Source organism: Cyprinodon tularosa, unplaced genomic scaffold (genome assembly GCF_016077235.1).
Source record: "Cyprinodon tularosa strain WSP-4 unplaced genomic scaffold, ASM1607723v1 ctg149, whole genome shotgun sequence".
Classification (NCBI taxonomy): Eukaryota; Metazoa; Chordata; class Actinopteri; order Cyprinodontiformes; family Cyprinodontidae; genus Cyprinodon; species Cyprinodon tularosa.
The window spans coordinates 1721503-1742585 of record NW_024038320.1 but is presented as its reverse complement, the minus strand read 5'-3'; the positions used below and the strand labels follow the sequence as shown (position 1 = coordinate 1742585).

Sequence of the window (21083 nt, the reverse complement as noted above, 5' to 3'; positions counted from 1 at the left end):
ACTCTGTTTACATTCAATGAATATGGCACTGCAATGTTAAGAGGAATACGGTCAGATAAAAGAGCAAAACAATAAAGCATGTTTATTACGCTCTTACATGTTGCTCTCCATTGTTTACTATCCGGATGTCTGTTGCACCGGTGATGTGATATTAACGCTAATGCTACATTCACACCGCAAGCAGCAGGAGCAACAAAAACACGCGTGCTTCTTAATTTTTGATGCTTGTACAAGTTTAGTTCTGACACGTGGCTGAAGCATCTTTGCTGCTCCAGCTGAGCGGTCAAAAAGTGGGTCTGATGCGCGCTGGGAGGAGCTACCCTATCCTTTCTTTGCCTATAACAACGTAAGATATATTTGCAGTTATCATTGGGTAAAAATAAGTTTTTAAAGTGAGAAAGTCCGCCTGAAAACTGCAGTCAGTTCATCCAGATTATGATCCTACCTTCAAACATTATTTCGATGTCAGAGCCGCTCAGACCCCGTACACCGGCGGTGCTACGTCATTAGGAATCCCGTTCAACAGAAGCCTCTGGCCCAGTCGGCTATTTGCGTTTTCCGCTACTCTTCACTGTGATTGGAAGGCGTTTTTCACGTACGTAATCCAAACTGCAGGCACCAAAATAATAAAAATCAAACATACTTTGCTGGCAGGTTTCGAAATTTTAAGTTATTATAGGCGTTAATAAACTGTTTCAGAGGAGTGATCATAGTGATCAGCATCAGTTGTTCCGTGTCTGTCTGTGCTAGCTCCCAGATCAGCTTCTCTGATTGGCTGATGTGGCTTGTCGAAATTTTCAGTTTTTCCAGCTGCAGCAGCTGCTGCTTTTGCAGAGCGTCGTGCTCGTCAGATGCTTAGAAGCTCCTGCTGCTCCAAACATGGTGTGGGACCTTTTGCTGCGCCAAGATGCGCATAAACCATTGACTTTGCATGTAAACTAGCTGCATCTGGTGCCTCTGCTGCTTGCAGTGTGAACGTAGCATAACCCAGCGTGATGGTGTCACCAGACATGCAGCGGTGGGGCGACAGAGGCAACGCAGCTTGCCAGCGAGGGGTTAGAGGCAGCGTTTTTTGCAAATGGGAAGGGAGCCAAATGCAGATTGTTAGTGGGTCAACCCATATTTGTAAAACACGCATTACCCCGGTATTTTCAGTGGGAAAGAGCCTTCGCTCTCAATCTGCAGGTCTACTAGAGGTTTCTAGAATTTCTAAAAGTATAATTGGTATGCAGATCTTTTAGTTACCAGGCTCCCCTTCTATGGAACATACTACCTGTTAGAGCCCATGAGGCAGAAACCCTGTTCCTTTTTAAGGCAAGGCTTAAAACTTTCCTTTTTGATAAAGCTTATAGTTAGAGTCGATCAGGTTATTATGAGCCATCTGTTTTGCTGCTATAGGCTTAGACTGGTGGAGGACATAGGGACCCCTTTTTCATCATTCTATCTATATTCTCCCATTTTGCAGTATTTGATAATTCCACATCTAACTTGATGCTCTCTCTGCTTTTTCTCATCATAGATTCATAGCGTCATCAGGTTTGTCCCTGTTTGGCTGAGACACCATCCCAGAGAGACGTATCAGCCATCAACACCTTTGTTTATAGATGTTGAGCTTGGCCCGATTTTCAGTGTAGTCTTGTTTCTCTGACTGTGATTATCTGTGTGGGTTCCTTTTTCATGCTCCGACATGGAAACTGGCTGGGCGCTCGTCTGCCTGGCTCTGTGTTTCCAGGACTGGGCTGTCTGTTGGGCTGGTTAACCTTTTGTATCCCTGCTTCCTTCTTGTATGTCTGCTTCTGTCTCCTTGAATCCCAGTCGGCCTAAATAGATGGCAGCTCACATTGAGTCTGATTCTGCTGGAGGTTTCTTCCCGTTAAAATGGACTTTTCCTCTCCAATATTGCTAAAAGCATGCTTGATGTCAGGGATTGGTGAAGAGTCAATGATTCCTGAGTAGGGTTGTCAAAAGTATCGAAACTCAAAAAAGTATTGATACTGAAATGTTGTATCCGGATACAATACTCGTTTTTAAAAGTATCGATACAGTGCCGTCACCAGTGGCACCTAAGCAGTCATTCATCTAAAGTGCAGAATAGAGGACAATGCACTTTCAGAACACTGTGTGATTGAATAATTCTGTGCTCTTTTCAGTTTCAGACTTTTTTTTTGTAAGAGGTGCAGCTGCTGAGAATTATTTTTGTTTCTTTACTGGTTTGGCTAGTGTCATTGTTATGTGTGCAAAGCATAGCCAAGGAAGGAACACTTAATTTGAATTTTATAAGTTTTTTATAAAGCTTGCTTAATATTATGCACAGCATACAACCTTTATTGTGCTTATTTATTGTATTTTATTTATTAATGAAAATATTTCTGTAGACTTTTGGAGTCTTTGTTTTTATCCTTGTGGAATCGAAAATGTATCGAATATTTTCCTTAGTATCGGTATCGAGTTGAAAAGTTTAGTATCGTGACAACCCTATTCCTGAGACAGAAAACTTTTAACCAATCCGTCTGTATGATCTAGTTGTATTGTCTCTGTAAAGTGCCTTGAGATGACCTGTGTTGTAAATTGGCACAATAGGATTAAATTGAATTGAATATATATATATATATATATATATATATATATATATATATATATATATATATATATATATATATATATATATATATATATATATATATATAATAGCTTTAGTTTAAATAAAATCTGTCAAAAGAAAAAGTTTTCTTTCAACAAACTGGTTCATGATAGACTACATAGTAAATCCGGGAAAGATTTTTTATTTTGAAGACTTCATATCCCATCATGCTTTAGCAAATGGTCTAAGAGTCCCTATATGGATGACACTTGAGTCCTAAGGGGATTTCTAGGTGCGGTTTCGTGACAGGGGTGTGGTGGGATCCAAGCTAACGCTCCATCAGCAGATGTAAATCAGACTTCGGATCCACCCCCTCATCCGTCTTGCTCCAATAGGGGTGGGCTGCTCTGACTTGGGGAGGGGTTGAACTCTATGCACTTCCATAAACTACACAAACACATGGAGAAACATTTTAAAACGTTGTTTTCCAAACTATTTTTTATTATTTGAAAAAAATAGTTGAGAAAGATTATACCTTTCTATCAGTTAGCATTCTTGTTCACTGGCTAGCAGCATACACTTTTTAACACCATTATTTGGTCACCGTATTTCTGTCTGAAGCTGGCATTTTTAATCCAGGTCATCATATTGTGAGAAGCTCATACTAATCAATACCAAGTTCTTACATATGTTTCCATGTTCTGATCTTCATAAATCCTTACTCCACAAAGTGAGCGATATGTTACATTGATTCGAGCCAGTTAGCATAGCATTTGCTTCAGCTACCTGATGCCGAGGTTCATGGTTTCTGCAGTCCCAATCATCCCAATGGCCAGCAGCATATTATTGCAGAGCTTCACAGCCTGCAGTATTGAGAAACAGAAACAAACTTCAGATACAAAGAAAGTTCTTTTAACTATAAATAAGTGAGGAACTTCAGTGTGCAAAAGCTGTCTGAATCTGGATACTGATGCCCCGTCTCACCTTGACGATTTAGACCAGCGTATGCATACGGAAAATCTGGCAAAACCCTGGCATACGCTGGATAAGTTACGTTTTGTGTAAGTTATTAGCATGGTGAAGTACGCTGAAGCACGCTGGCACACTTCGACATATGGCAAGTACGTCAAGAAATTTTAAGCAGGCTCAAAATTTCTCGACGTATGCCAGCATATGCCATACGTGGGCCATAAGTTACAGGTAAGTTATTTGATAGCTGACATACATCAATTTCAAGTTACTCATAAGTCATGGTGTCTAGCTTATCCAAAACCTATGAGTAACTTGTGCATAACTAATGCGTAACTTATCAAGAACTTATATCCAATGCATATCAACATATTTGACATGTTCCAGAGGACTGCTGAAAGTGTCTCTAACTTACAGCTACTTTATAATGGCGTATTGGCAGTGTTTTGGTATAAAAGGGGGTTCACGGGAGGAAACTGTCAGTTCTCCTCCAGACTTCATCCCCATCATATGAGGAGCGAGAAGGTGAGTGTGATGGATCCTCCCTGCATTCATGCCCACGGCCATGACCAACGAACTTCCTAGCAGACATGATGCTAAACTGCTGTGACTGCAAACTTTCTTTCCTTCTTTTTCTTTTTTCTTTTGCTATATTCTTTTATTTTGGCAGGTGGTAAACAGCAGACAGGTAAATTCCGCAATCAAACACATCTTTTTATGCAGGCCGGGTGCCTTCGGGCCGATCGCTGCCCCCCTCAGGACACCGGCTTGTGCATTGTTTCATGGGCATTATGCTGTCGTGCATTATGCATTATTTAGGCTGTCGTTGGACATAAGTTCTGGACTCATTATGAATACGCTATGTATACACCCAAAATTGAAAAAAATACATAAAAAGTTCAGGTAATGCCAGCGTTTTAGAAGATTCTACACTGGCTAAATCGATAAGGTTTCATAGGGACCCTAAATCATTAAAAAGCATTATTAATTATTAAAAAGCTCTTTAATACATATTCATCTATGTGTTGAGTTTAATGAGCAGATTTCTTTACCTGTCCTGAGCCGACTTGTCCACAGTATACAACATTAGCACCCATGCAGGCGAATAATTCCTCTGCAGCCTGGAATTCTTCCTCCAGTCCACCAACCATGAAGGTCAGTTTGGCCATACTGGCAGCTCCAACACCTGATAAAAAAAAAAAAAAAAAATACTACAATCTCATTTCAGCAGACTTACACATTGGGGTGGGGGGTGGGGTGGGGGGGTAAGCCAAAAATAGATTGAATGACTATTAGAAATGACTATTAGAGACAGAAAACACAGATTGCTTCATGTAGAGCTTTCATACATTTATACTTGAAATCCTAACGTTTTGATATAATACATCAGGATTATTGTTTCTAAAAAAAAAGGCACTGGGACATTATAGATGAAGTTAAAAATATTTTAAACTCCTGATGATCAAAAGAGATGCTGTGAGAGAACTTAATAAGGAGCAAGCTAAAAGCGAAAAAAAGATAAAAGTTCTTTGTCTAAATGTTTCAAATGTCTAGATTTCTATGTTCTTTTTCAAAACTGACAAACAAAACAACACTTTCAAATAAATAAATGCAATATTTTTGTGTAGAACAGTTAAATCCTTATAAAATATTCACTTTTTTGGGCATTTTTTTTTCCCAATGTAAAAGGGAAATAAAGCTGAACTTTACCATTACAACCACAGGCACTCAGTGGGTTTAAAATAACGAATATAAAATCAACATACTGATGGAAGGTATAGCACAAAGTCGTGAAAAAATGTGCATATATATCCGTTATACATGTATGTCTAATAAAAAATACAAAAATGTTCTGTTATAAAGAAATGTTCCGGAAAAATAATTAGCAATAATAATGAACTTTTCACATTTTAATAATGCATAGGAACCTTGGGATTCAAAGGGCTGGCTGCAGATTTAAATAGATAAAGAAAAACTGCATTTCCTCCAAGAAAAACAATAATAAAAAAAGGTTTTAAACCTGAAACACTTGCCTGAGCTGTTATGTTTTGTTTATTATGCCCCCTTTGTACTGTTTGGTATGTGCATGTGGGACTTGTGATGAGACAGACGTGTTAAGTAGCGGTGCACCAGAGGGACCCAGCTATCTTTAAAAGGCGATTGTTTCCATCATCCATTGCACAACCCCCGAGGGAACCCTTGCCTTTTGTCTCACCCCCCCCTCCTCTCTCACATTTGCACAGACCACTCCATGCACGTACACACAAACAGCTGGGCCTTGGGACAGCCCCCCCCTTCTGGGGGGGTATCAGTGACAGGCATGAGGGGTAATTAACTTTACACTTTATCATGTTCAATTAGGCGTCCCTCCCCATGCCTGATGGCTTAAGGAGCATGCCATGTTGTAGGAGGCAATTCCATCCCACCTACCCTCATCCCCCCACCCTGCTCAAAGTGGTCCCTAATACAAAAAATAACCCCTTTTCAATGCTTTTACCCAACCAGCCCCATGGATCTGTACTCTAAATGCTGCTCTGACCCCGACGGTCTAAGGAACCAACAGTCTCTGCTTTCTGGTCCTTAAGGGCAAGTGATCAACTGGATTTAAACATGTCCTAGGTAATACCTGTGAACCAACTAATGTCAATCAACCTGTCAAGGGTTCTTTTAAAAACATTCAACATAAAAGCAACACAAACTGCAAAGCCAATAAACCTATGCCTTATAAATTGACTTTTACATGTACTTTTGTATTTTTTTTATAAACATGAGACAGTGAAATTTATTGGCACCTACTGGAAACTCTGCGTAAAACTATGATGCATTTTACCCCCAAAGATGGTACAAATATAAAAACATTTCAAAAGGCAGAAGAGAAACTATTAAAGGTTTCATCAAGACTTTTTACATGAATTATAAAGAAATGTATGAACATTTTTTTTTACTGTTTTCATTTGGTGTTCAGGTACGCTACTAAGGGGAGAAAAAAAAGATGTTTTAACCTACATGTGTCAGAAACATTCCAATTAATAGTAACTACAGCATGTCACTTTGCTAATAAATATAAACCATCCATCCATTCATCTCTAAGAGTTGTTTTGTATTATTTTCTGTCTGTGCATTATGTGTCCTGTTTATGCATAGATTCTCTGCAAAATGTTGATATGGTTTTCATGAAGACAAATTCTTGATTCTTTCATAGATTCCCTCTAAATTTAGAAATTAAGCAAGTCCTGAGAAGGGAATGCATTCCTGTGTTTTCCAAGGAATTTAAGAAATAATACTACAAAGCTATTCTAATATTCTTGCAGAATAACCCTGAATAAGAGTACCACAGTTTTTGCTGAGAGAAGAAAAAGATTTCTGATTATTAGGGTTATAATAATATCTGTAACATGGAAAACACTACTTGTGACAAACAGACACATTTGTTTTTCTTGTGATGTTGAAATGTTGTAATTTTCTATTAGCTATTAGACCAGCAGTGAACAGCAACGGGTGAGGGAGGGGCTGAACTGCTGCATGCTCCAGGACACGCTGGTCCTTTTTCACAAATCTCAAAGGGGCTTTAAAATGCTGAAGCAAAAAGCATTATACCTTGATGCTAATATGGTGTCCATACTTTCACACAGTCATTTTATTTCCTTATTTCAACTTATCCAAAAACGGTTTAGCTTTCTTCACACAGAGCAAAGCAATGCAGAAAAAAACTGGAGTCCAAATTCCTCTTAAGGGTGCCATGAAGCTCTAATGAATGGCCTCTAACCAGTGAAAACCTAATAATGTGAGTGTTAATAATTAAAACGGGAATTACCAGAGAAAAAGCAATAGACTTTAGAGCAGAGAAAACAAAGGAGAGGATTTATTATCCATATTTTCACTGCCATCAACAAAAACAGCAGTCCCACTTTAATTGGTTGTCCTGTTGTCAAGTGTTTGACGACGCTGCTGTTCATATCTGTGCATGTTTGTCAGCTCTGAGCCTTCAGCAGGTCATTAGGGCCATATAATGAAGCCCAAAGCCCCATGCTGTAGCAGCTGCCTATAGGCCAAAGCTGCCATGTGCTCAGCATAAGGTCATCACAGATACCAATCATACAAACATACGGCCCACATAAATAATAGATTTTTTCTCTATCTTTCACTGCTGTAGGATATTATTTACTCCATTTGGCACACGTCTACATAATCCAGCATAACTCAACAATTGCCTCCTTACATTAAATTCTTTAAAACAAGTCTGATGATTAAAAGGAAAATAAATTGCAGAAAGACATGAATGTTAAATAGATTGCAGCAGTTTTTTGCACCTCTAAAAATATTCTCCATAAGTGGCCTGAATTTAGCTCCATCTTCCATCTATTATAAAGAAAGCCACAACATGATGCTGCCACCACCATGCTTCACATAGTCATTTCTTAGATTGCTTTTAGCCAATTCAGGTATCATCAGAACAGAAGACCTTCTGATGTTTCCTCTCCCTGGAATGGCTCTAAATGCAGCTTTCTTTTAAAACTGGAAAAATGTTTTCTTATAATGTTACACTGCCTCATTATTTTCCAATCACATAGAATCTATTTAAAATATGTTGAAGATTGCTCTAGCAATGTGACGAAATGTGTTGTAATTCCTTTGCAAGGCTCTGCATTCCCCTTTTGTTTTCTGGTGGTGTTTCTGCAGGGTGAGCCTCACTCATGCAAATACATATACAAAAACACACACCCACACAGAGCTGTGTGACAACTGTGCAGGTTCATTAGTGCAGATCACTGTTTGCCGACGACTAAAGAGGAGATTATTGATAACACAGTCAACGAACTGATCAATATATCTCACTAAGGAGAGTAAGAGAGTGGGGTAAGAAAACGATCTTTCTTTTTCTACCTCCCAGCAACCCGCCGTCAAATTAACTAATCACCCATAATAAGCTCTTATGATCTGTAGTGGATTTCTATAAGGAGTGACACCAGGATGATGGAAGATTCTTGTAGGTGGAAGAATAAGACATCATTAGCATAACAGTATATGTGTGTATGTGCAGGCATTTTTGAGCATATCATAGAACCTGCTCATTGTGCACGGACTGGAGCATATTACAGAAGAGGTGCTCAGGTACTGTCTGCGTGCTGTGTGAGCTTTCATTGTGCATGCATGAGGGGGCTTCCCGTTCTTGGGCCCGTCCTGTCAGAGACGGATTAAGGAGGAATCTTAATGAGGCTTCCCGAGTGCTGGGTCCGCCGGCTCATCCATCCCAGCAGAAGTGACAGTACTGAATCGTTAGTACTGCACAACTGCACAACGCCCCCTAGGGGGAGCAGAAAAGGAGTGTGACTGTGTGTCTGTGTGTATGAGAGAGGATCATAAGAAGAGAGGAAACATTTGAGATATTAAACTTTACATAAACTTTATGAAGTGTAGCTCCCTGTCTAAATTAGGTTTATTAGGTTAGGTTATTAAGGTTTCCTTTTTTAGGTCAGTAAGGATAATTATACTATGTCAGAGGTAACAGAGAGAGAGAGACAGATCTGCGTATCAGATTAACTTTTTATTTGTTCTCTAGGTTAATTTGAAGCAATTTAATTATTTGAAACATACGTATGGGAGTATTTTAAGGAAAAAAAAGGTGCACACTGTTTCTTTAGGGGACATCATGGAAAAATGATGATCATAAACCAAGATGCCAGAGAGAAAACCATTAAACTCTGTAAGTATTGTTTATCCTAGAACCAGTCAGTAATCCAAAATAAAAAAAAGTCAAGTAACAGTTGATGATTGCACTTGAGATTAAAGTGAAGTTAAAGTGTTTGGAGGAAAAACAAAAAAGAGTATCCTTGCAAGCCTAAGAGCACCATCCCAATGATGTAAACGGAGGTGCTAAAATCCATGATGCACGGGTGTTCTGCTGCAGGAAGAACATGTGCATTTGAAAAGAACAATATGTTGAAATATTTAAGAAATGTCAAGGAATCGGCAAGAAATCGGACGGTTTGGAAAAAAAAAACTTATTCAAAATGGGTAATGACGTAAGGCATAGGGCTAAATTTGTTACAAATTGGTATAAGGAGAAAAAAAGTCTACTTTTTAGATTGACTATCAAAATCCGGACCTCAGTCCCATAGAATATTTATTGGAAGACTTAAGAGGGAATTAAAAAGGAAGTCACTTTCAAATCCGTCTCAGTCACATCAGTTCCGTCAGGAATAATGAGCTGTAGTTCCAGCAAACCAACAGCTCACAGAAGGATAGCAAAGTTTGTTAAGTTTAAAGAAATGCTGCAAAATGCTGTAAGTAACAATGCATTGCAGTATGTAAACCAATTAAAAAAATAAATCGTTATAAAAACCAACTCATTACTTTGACATCTAACATGTAAATATTAACTGAACTTAAACTGGGAATGTTTGATTTAATGTCTGAAAAGAAGTCTTTTCTTAAAACGGTATATGTGACCAATTAATTTCAGCTGTAGCAAAATATAAACATGAGGAACTTTTAGAAGAAACCACTTATATGATATCCAACCTTTGGGGCAAAAGAAAATGAGAAAATCTCATGGGAAAGCAACACTTAATTCGGTCACTTTTTCCTCTAACCCATGTTGCAGTAGGAGAGATTTGGTTGACTGATTAATGGGATTTGATCACCCAAAAAACATCATAGTCCAATTCTCTCCAAGCCACAAAAAGATTGCCTGTCTATTAATTAAAATACACTATTAAATGTCTTTTTGGAGAATTAACTGGAAAAAAAATGGAAGTAGCAATAAAAAGGTCTTGTGTGTCTATGATTGTGTGTGGCCCATGCAAGATAGCCTGGGGCTCTGAAGTCCTCTATGAATGGAAATCTACTTGTAGAGTCAAACTCTAATAGGACAGATGTTGAACAGGAGGCTTCAATCACTGTGCTACAAGATGGAAACTGGTTGTGTTAGAGGAACTGTACATCAGAACCAACCCTGGTTTGGTCTAATTGTAATGAAAACCAGGTTCATTAGCACTTCTTTGATTATTTGCAAAGGAATCAACCAAGGCAATTTACGCCAGCTGTATGACCTTTTAAAGCTCTGCTCTCTCTGAAGTGGTGTGAGTACAAAACAAGTATGTGTGTAAGTACATGTGCAGGATGCAACACGAACAGGTGCATTTTCCAGAAGCTGGCGGCCAATAAGGCGTAATTTGGAGCTTCTGAGGCTGTGTCTCAGGGTTATGAGGAGCATGTAAAACCAGTAGCCACTTTTTATTAGCGGTACGTTAAAATTAAAGTAGATCTGTTAGATAAGATGCAACACAAAAAGTACTACAAGTGAGAAGGTAGCCACAGAGAAAGCTCTAGTTATGGGAACCCTATCTAACGATGTTTTTAAAATCGCTTATTTCATTTAAGCTTTTAATGTAGTCTTATAACCTTACCTAAATATTTTGTTAAATGAGCATAAAACTGAGGCATTAATTGGACATAAGGAGCAATATACATAGGCTCTATAAGGGCAAAGAATACAATATTATTGTTTAATATGGTGAAGGCTTTGATGCAGCGGGACTGTTTCTTCTCCTACACCTGGGATATTTGTTAAGAATTTATAAACTCTTTAAAGCATAAACAGCAAAACAAATTTTTTTTGCAGAAAAACTAGATAAATGCATTATAAATTAGGCCTTAAAGGTGCCATTTTTATGTTATTGTGCAATTCTTGACCTTTCCGTTTAAATGTATTAATTCTGCAATATCTGGCTAAAAACCAACCTCAGCACTGACCTCTATGGGTTGAAACAGAGCTACTGCAGTTACATTTCCCTACTGGTTTAAAATGTTGCAGAATTTTAGAGGTTATGTTGACTTTTTTAGAGCAATCTCTTTTCCGAGGCCATGACCTCGAAACAGAGATGAATGAATTCAAGTTTCTTGAACTTGAGGAAATTTGTATTCTCTATCGTTCATATATGGCCGGTTAGTTCTAACCTTTATCAATCAAAAAAGAAAATAATCTGATTAAAACTTAAGATACTTATAATAGATTATTAAGATTACCACTAGACATGTATGCCTACCTATAATGTTTCCTACTCATTCTCTAAGTTATAAGTTTTAGTGCTTTATTTAGAGAATCTCTTTTGTTAGGGTAAGAATAATCACCTTCATTTAGCTACATCAGAAGATAAAATAACCTCAGCCTGAAGAAAAGCTAGAATGGAAGAGAGAGAAAGCAGACACAATGTCTGATACCATTAATCTTTTTAAGGAATAGGTTTGATAAACGAAAAAGACTGATTAGAAGCCACACACCACTTAGAGTAGACACCTGCTAATTGTACAACAGATAATACCTGACGCAGTAACACAATGCGCTACTGACGTCATATCATGAAGTGAACACCCCTTGTAGCAGTTCATTTATGCAACCGTGTTATTATCTAGAAAGAGCCTCGGAACTGATTTCTGTAACACTTTCTCTGCTTTGCTTTTAATTAAGAGAGTTTAAGTTAGAAGTGTCAAGTAGCAAAGTACAAATACTTTGTAACTTTACTTAAGTCGAAATTTTGGCTAACTATACTTTTTATTTTTTAGACAACTTTTTACTTCTACTCCTTTCGTTTTTTTGCAATTATCTCCACTTTCTACTCCTTAGATTTTGAAAAAACTGCACCCGACTTTAGCAGCCGATATCTAAAACTGTCTCCCACCAAACGTAGGGGGAGCTCTACATACAGCCCCTAGAATAGGGAAGAAGAAGAATGCTAGCTCCCGTTAGCTTGTGGCTCGCAGCTCTAAGAGCTTCTACTGGAAGATGGGGCTTTGTCGGCTCTTTATTTCAGCTCTGCAGGAGTTGAGCCCAATATCTTTATTGCTTTGGCAGCTTTAATGTGGAAAATAAAAGTCAAAATGTGTGAATTTCTGGACATTTGTTCTCCATTGTGCCTGCTGCTAGCATATTGTACTAAATTTACCCCTTATTCTTTCATTTCCAACTTAGTGGAAAATACGATAAATAAATGCAAATCAAAAAGTTGCGTTTTTCACAAAATTGTATGCCATTTTAAGTGATAATCTTAACATAATATCTTTAGAAAGAGTTTTTGTTTAAAATTTCTGTCAGAAACAAACATATTGGTTGAAAGAAAATAATTTTGAATCAAATTCTGCCTGGACCAGAAGTAATATGGGCCAAACTATATTAAATCTGGCCTCAGAGATGTTGCTTTTTGCTGCTTTAATTTTTTTTCCAACTATATAAATGTCTGGATTGGCTAAATCTTCTTAGATTTAGAAATAAATGGGGACTTTACCCCTTATAATGTTTGTCTGAGTGAATGTTACTTGATTACTGTGTGATCTGGGGGAATAGGAAGTTTACAGACCAACATCGTAGCCTCATGTGGTCTGTTGTATAATTACACCGAAGGAGATTTTTTTTTCTCAAACAAAATAAAATCCCAAATAGGCCCCCGTAAAACACACAGCGGATATCGAGTAAATAAGTGGATCGAGGGAGTGATTTAACCAAATATTACTTGTGCACACACCAGCCCCCTAGGAAAAAAAAAATCAGCACTTTCATCTGTTTTTTTGCCAACTTTACCAATGCTTCTCTGTTGTGTTAAAAACAAACTCTTTATCAGCTGCACTTAACGAGCACTGAGCCATGAGAACCAACTTCAGCGCCCAAATACTCCATGAGAATCTGGAACGACTGGCCCACAGAGGAAAGTTTGAGTTTATGGGGGAAGAAAAGGAGAAAAAGGTTAATTCAGTTTGGAGAAAAAAAGAAAGCTGTGATTATAGCTCTTGCTCCAAGCATAGACATTCCAGACTCTATTGACAAGTGGGTGAGCTCTCATGATTATCACTATTATTATCATTATCATCTTCAGTAACTGCTCTGCTCCATAGGGGAGCGGCTGGTCAATGCCAAGCGACAGAGACTGGAGAGAGCAGGAGAAAGCTGCAATCAATCCTCTTTCTGGCCCAATGAGACTCATCTAGGATAAAGAAAGTTAATAATGATCCCAATTAGGCTGTTAACACAACAGGACACACACAAACACATATAGACTCCGTTACACACACACACACACACACACACACACACACACACACACACACACAGGATGCCAGGTCCTGTTATCTATGAGTGGCATAAAGTCTGAGGGTTAATGCGATATTTGACAGCCAGTGAGTGTTTAACTCATATACCAGCTGACTTTTGGTTTACATACACACAGAGCAGGTGACATAGGGCCAAAGTTATAAGGCCCCCAGCTGCTGTGGGTCTAACTCCATCTGGAGCATAGGCAAGAACCCCCACATTACTCCCCTGCTATCATCCCCATCCCAAGTCGCTCTCCACCCTCCTCCCTTCTAAATCCATTCACTCCACCTCTCTGTCAGAACCTGTCAGTAGAAGGCTTGTTATGCTAATCTCGCCTTTAAAAAGCCAAATCTCACACCAACTGGTCAGCCAGGACAGACTGCGACTGTACCACCCTCTGCCCCTCTTATGTGATCACTTTAGGCTGAGCATAATGCAAATAAACAGTAGGCATTCATCCAGGTTAAGCTTTGTAAACACATAGATTATCTAACTGGATTAGGAAGGTTAGCACACTGGTGTTGTCTTAAAAAGATTTACACTGGGTCTAAAGAGGGAAGGATCCTTCTTAAGGAGGAAATCTGCAGGATTCTGGATGCAAACAACGTAAAATTTAAAGCTTTTGGTTTGAACACAGTGAGCTGCTGAATTCAAAAAGATAAAAAAAAAAAACTCTTAAAATTAAATGTATGATTTAAACGTATAAGGTCTCCTAAAGTAGATTTTTGTCCTTAAAGAGGATTATCATACAATAAAAGTATCACTATTTTCTTGTTGGCCTTAATATCCATCTGATTTTTTCATAAAGGGGTTTAAATCTGCTAGTCAAATAGCTTTTAGTGTCAAGATCCCAAAATGATGCAGTTAATCTGTCTATTTGATTAATGCCTCAGATATTTACGGTAAAAAGATCACAGATTTATCTGCAACAATAAAGGAAATGTGTTATTGTTGACTTCTTGTAAAAGATAATTGAAGATTATGAGATTTTACACAGCAATAGTCTATTAGTGGCAGCCCAACAGTTAAAGAGTGAATTGGCAGCTTTGAGACGCCAACTGGTGCCAGCCTCAGCTTGAACAAGCTCTAACAGGTTTGAGGATGACGCTCAAACTGTCAGTAAATGATACACTGCAACCTGGGTTGAGTTGATGTGGTACGGATATAATTAGAGTGGTGTTTGAGTTTAACCTAAAGAGGGAGACTGCTGAAGACTGGGAGACCCACCAAATAAGTAGCATTAGTTTCAATTCTTACATTCCCACAACAGCTACATTGGTTTTCTCTTCAATTTGATATTTGACTTTCCCATCGTAGTGGAAAAAAACACATTTAAATGTTTGGGGTTGTTTTGTTTTTAAGTCTTCTTGCGTTAGCGGTGCGGCAGCCCACCATGGGCTCAGACTCAAACACAGGCATTTTGGGTAATTACCGCTAACGACCCCGCCACTTGTTGGGCAGACCTCCTATTTTCTCTTTTTTTTTATTTTTTTTTACCAATGCTGTGCCAACACCCTGAGCCTGTGACATCAGAGCTTGTTTTGTTGTGGGTCAGCTTTGCATGGGGACGTTTTTAATGAGACCAGACGGTAGCAGACGTGAGTACTCAGACATTAGCCAACCAAAAACAACTTAATGTGAAAGTTAATCTGAAGGTGCCACTGTGAGAGAGGACCCTTCTTCAAGTTTGCAGCAGGATGACTTTTGAAAATATCCTAAGTTCTTGGATAGAAACAGTTCACATTTATCAATCTTAAAAGAACAAAATTCATGTGAGAAACAAACAAGTATATCATAATTGTGAATTGGAGGGATCTTTACTTATTACAAGAAGAAAATGCTTTTAACTCTTGACTTTGACGTTTGCAGTATTTTTATCAGTTTAGTGCACCTCAAGACCAAAATCTTTCGGTGTGACTTTAACTAGGCCATCTTATCAAATGTATAATCTTTGACTTGAAGATTTAGGGCAGGTCTTTTCAGTTACGATCCTTGAGCACTGGTGTCCTGAACCTAGCCTAATAAAGCAGACCAAGGCTACGTTCACACTGCAGGCCTTGATGCTGAATTCTGATTTTTTTGTGAAATCCGATTTTTTCGTGTTGCCGTTCACACTTCCAAATATATGCGACTTGTATGTGATCTCCTGTGTGAACTGTAGTCATACAACGCAAGTGTCCCGTATGCGCAGTAGTGGACGCAATGACGTCACAAGCCAGCGTGCTCTTTTTTTCCGGAAGTAAACATGGATGGTAGTGCCAGCGCGCATCTAGCGGTCTTTTCCAACCATAAAAACACAATCTTTTCAATACGTTTAAACATATATACTGTTCTCCGCATCATCATCTGCCATGGTTGTTGTTTTTCTTGCCGCTTCTGCGTAGCAAGAGGCACAATAGTGACCTTTGTCGGGTATTAATGACGTTCGGGTCGGATGAATCCGACCAGGCCGTTCAGACACAGGTCGCATTTGAAAAGATCAGATTCGTATCGGATTCAGGACCAAATAGCCGAGTGGCCTGGGTCGCATTGGAAAAAAATCGGCTCGCATGAAAAGATCAGATTTGGGTCACTTCAGGCTGCTGTGTGAATGTAGCCTTAATGGGAGAATAAATGTGTTATTACTCTGGCCCAGATGAATGAGAACAACCCGTTGTCTTTCAATCCATGTCTGTGCTTATTTGCCAAAACTCTGACCCATAAGCGCAACTGACTGTGACGTAGTAAGCACGACAGAAAGCTGGTGGGCGAGTGTAAACAAACAGCATGTGATGTGAGCAGTGGATAACTTGTTGAGATCAAGGAGTTGGACTATTGTTGTCGTTTGTGCAAAAATGACATGTGAGTAGCCGGTGTACTACAACACTGTACACAACTTTTCCGAAGCGCAAATCGACCGTTGTCAATGGCAGAAAGATTCAAGAAATTTGGAGCGCACGTTTCGTTTACAATGGGGAAATCCAATCGAGTCTGTCCAGCTTGTACAGCGGTGTTGAATAGACTGGAAAGAGATCTGCCAATTTATTTTAGGTGGATTAAAAACAAGGTCAAAGCAGAACGAACAGCTGCTGAAAAGAGACCTTGGGAGCCTATTCCCTCGAAAACACTGCGAGACTTGAAGAAGCTCTGCCACAACACAGACAAGCCAAGGATATCTGTCGCTCTTCTGCAGAATATAACCCAAGGTAAATTAACATTATCGGTATATAATGACGACCTGTGACGGCAAATCTATCTGCTTAATTTTCGAACACAGTCGTGTACCGTAGCTTTAGTTAGCTTTGTTGCCACGCCCTTAAAACCCCGGGCGCTTTGCATCCAAAAATTCAAAACACATCTCTGCGTTGTGATTGGCCCACCAGTTCTAGGGCCTGGAGCATTGTTCGAGGCTAGACCACTCACAGCTAGTTTAGTAGGCTAGAACCTTTTAGATGTTTCTCTGCTTCAACACACCTGAGTCATTTTATCTGAAAAACCCGACTTCCTGCCGATAAGGAAATACAGCCATTTGATCCAGGTGTGGAAGCAGAGACACATCTAAAATATGCATGACACCAGACTTAAAGCACTGTAACTGGTTGAGGCCTTCCTTTACAGCAGGGATGTCAAAAGGATTCCAGAAAGCTTAGTGTGGCTGCTGGTTTTCTTTCCAACCAAGCAGTAGCACATAAGACTCCAGTCATCTCATCAAGTGAGTCCAGTCTTAAGCTAATGACTGCCAGACGGCCTTTCTGGAATCACTTTGACACCCCTGCTCTACAGCTGTCTCAACTCTTTTGCAGTTTTCTTCCACCATAGCAAAAGAATTTGTTCCATCAATCTAAAAACTATGATGAGCATGATATATTCCCTACATGGCTTGTGGTTATTTTTTTAACCATTTGTTCTCCGGAGTTACCTGGGACTCTTAGCTACCTCTGATTTATTAATAATTTGTCCAAGTTAGGTTGATCCCTGTCTGTATCCAGCTGTACCATATGCTTCTATGTTTAAATGTTCAAAGCTTGTGCTATTATGTTATAACTAGGGCTGAAACAACTTATCGGATTAATCGTGATTAATCAGTTATTGAAATAATCGTCAAAAAATTTAGCAATTGATATCTAAATATAAATCAAGGGTTTATACAGGAATGAATAACTCAAATTTAATGCTCTTTTAATGCTTTTAAAGATAATTTTAATGCCACCAACAGGTACCCGTCGGCAGGCTGCAGCCATGTCCCAAATTCCTCGTTTTCCAACCACTCTTGCTGAAATTTGCTTCCCCCCCACCCCCTCCCCCATTATCTAGCTTTTTCTCCAACTTAAGCTTCTTTTCTGAACATACAGCTTTGCAATCAACCGGAAGCAGTTCCACACAAATATATCATGATATAATATGTGTGACGAAATAATTTTTTATAAACACTTTTTTTAAGAAAGCATTTTAAATGCCACAATAAACACATATAATGAATGTCAATGCCAATTAAGGCCTTAATTTAAAAAAATAATAATTTCATGTTTTTTAATGGCCCACGGAAACTCCTTAAATCGTTAACTGGAATATAGACTGTAAAACGTACCTTTAGCTGACAGACCAACCCACTTAGAGGAGAATATGTCAATATGCTCTATCGTGAACTAATCAAGTGGTAAAGTTTTAGTTACACCTGGTTATTTCTGTAAAAAAATGTTTCTGAAAAAACATTTTTTAAGGGAAACTTTGGGTATCCAATTATTAATCAAAAAATTAATCGACAGATTAATTGGTGATGAAGGTTCTCAGTCATCCAGGTCATAGTCATCCTGTAAAAATTCAAAAAATATCCACTGGACTTGGTTTTCAAGATTTGAAGACGTTTCGCCACCTCTCCAGGAAGCTTTCTCAATTCAAATTTCTGGATCCGCAGTGAGTTTGAGTCTTATATAGACAACGCCTTGTATCGCTTGGAAACATGCAATGGAAACCGATGAATGGGTCGTTAGTTCCATCGTTAGCCTGTAATATCTGAACCTGTCTATGATTCTAGGGGTCGGTCGTTAAAGGGGGGATTGCCATTAAGGGGGGGGATTGTCTCGTATAATACCTGAAACCTGTCTATGATTGTTAAGGGTTGGTCGTTAAGGAGGTATTGTTCACCGGCTGGGGTGGGTAGGTCCCTCGTTCCTCTGTGATGGGGTGGGGGGTTTGGTGATATCTGGAAGGGATCATGTCTATGATTGAATTGTATGTTTTTGGAAGCTGGAATCTGAGTCCACCACCTCTGTTTAAAGTTGGTTTTTCTCTCTTAACATAGATGGCTTCCTTCACGCCCCTCTCAAACCACCTATTTTCTTTATCCAGAATATGGACATTCTGGTCCCTTCTGGTTTGAGGACCAGAATGTCCATATTCTGGATAAAGAAAAATTAATTGATTTAAAAAATCATCATTAGTTGCAGCCCTAGTTATAACTTAACCCTGCTTTAGACTTACCCTTGAACATTCTGCTGTTCTCATTGGTGTTCATTAACATGAGCTGATTAAGCTTACTTCTAAACACTGCTGCGTTTTATTCAAGCATAACTTTTAGGAATCTGTTCCCTTTTTTATTGGCTGACCAAAATTAAAGAATGTCGTCTTTTGTAACCAGACCATTAGTAAAAAAGGTGCATGTGGGTACGAATACTTCGACAAGGCCTTTAGAAAAAAAAAAAAACAGATATCTGTGTTAGCCCAGGCTGTGAAGACGCAGCTGGCTCTAGTGAAATTGAAGCCAACTCACTGGTCACTGTGGACAAACGGAAAAACCAGCATCATGAGAAAAAAGGAAAATGAATTTCTTTGATTGCCCTCGTTTTAAAAAAAAGGGGGTTATGACTCTGCAATTTAGATCCCGCAGCAGAAAGCCAAACCTCTAGTGACGCACAAGACATACAAAACAGACTGGCGTAAAATATGCCACCTCACAGAAACAAAAAAGGAATTTATTTCATATCAAAATAAAATATATTACAAAAAGAAAAACTTACACCACAAGACTACAGGGTGTGGCAAACAACTGACGAGTATAGCATACCTCTGCTTTTCTCTAATTATCTTGCACTTAAAGAACTAAACCAGCTTCGATTGGACAAAACATTCCTCAAGTAAAATGTAACAAAAATTTAACTAAAAACTCTTCGAATTCAATATTTTGTTAAAAAGGAATCTCCCAAACTAAAAGATTTAAATTATTCAGTCTTTCCTTTTCTTTTCCTCCGGGTGTTCTAAACTTCAACAGTTTTCCATCAGGATCCTCTGAACTTAACTCCAGTCCTGTCCCAATCAGTCCTGATTATTTCCCAATTCCTGCCTGATGCTGAATCCACATGTCTAGGCTGATGCACAGCACTCGTGTTCTGCAAAAAAGAGCAATTTGAAGAAAGTTGTGCAGCATAAAGCTAATATTTCCTCCACCTGAGTTGTGGATCTCTGCAGCTTCTGCCTCTCTAATTGAAGCTCCCCTTTGTCTTTGTCATATTATTTGTTTATTAATGAGACCTTCATGCAAACAGCTGCGTTTCTATTGAGTTTAAATTGCTTACAAGCAAATGATTAATAAAAGAGATGTCTGAAAGCATTTGATTACTTTTAAGGTTATCTACATTTTTTTAAGAATCTGATTAAAATTGCCAATCAGACTTGAAAGATTTATATTTAGAAACAGAAAATGCTTCCTCTCGGTTCTGTCACATAAAATCCCATTAAAATAATTTAAGTTTTACTTTATCTACCTAAGAAAATAATAAAAAAAGATTACTACTACCTAGTCTTTAACACAGCTGTGAGGCAAACAGTTCTGACTGAAGGCTGTTTGGGTAGGGTGCCCTCTCCTGGTTGTTGTAAAGCACGTAACAACATCTTCCATCCAGAGAGAAGCACAAAAGAAGGGGGGAGGCGGATTTCAGCTCTGGGAAATTTTCCACTGAATGTTCACCCACAGAAACCCACTTTCATGACACGTTTGAGTCATCTTATCAATGCAACACCATCATATCCCTGCTTAAGGGAGGGCAGAATGATTCATTCCCATCAACAATAAAACATCCACACAGTAAATCCTTCCAACCTAGCATTTTTTGCTTATAATAAAATTTTAAAAAGAAAAAAATATCAAATACTCCTACAACAAAACTTACCTCAACACTTTTGTCTTGCGAATTATTTTTTTTTTTTTTGCACTGCAACAAAGAGAGTCTAAACGTTGGCCATAGGATTCTGCAGTGCTGGCTACAGAAACCAGAGGAAGCAGGTAAATCATTGGTCATCTCAGGCTGGAAAATGCGGTTTAGTTAGGGACTTGGGAGGAGGAACCTTCACAGAGCACTGCACACGCAAACTGTGGACTGTCTGTAGTATGTAAACAGTGTATGTGTAATGGTAAGCCTAATAGGCTTTAGGCTCTGATCTCACTAACTGCAGGCGGTGGGTTGTGCAGAC

General features: G+C 38.8%; 1 protein-coding gene across 1 annotated transcript in view; it reads right to left on the bottom strand.

The window, feature by feature from the left end:
• hibadha (3-hydroxyisobutyrate dehydrogenase a) overlaps window positions 1–21083 on the bottom strand; it is a 42864-nt gene that overhangs the window by 12346 nt on the left and 9435 nt on the right. Inside the window, exons 5-6 of the mRNA XM_038279201.1 lie at window positions 4603–4736; window positions 3368–3444 (exon numbers count right to left, since the gene is read on the bottom strand). Coding sequence (XP_038135129.1) covers window positions 3368–3444; window positions 4603–4736 — 211 coding nt within the window. The remainder of the gene's footprint in view (window positions 1–3367; window positions 3445–4602; window positions 4737–21083) is intronic.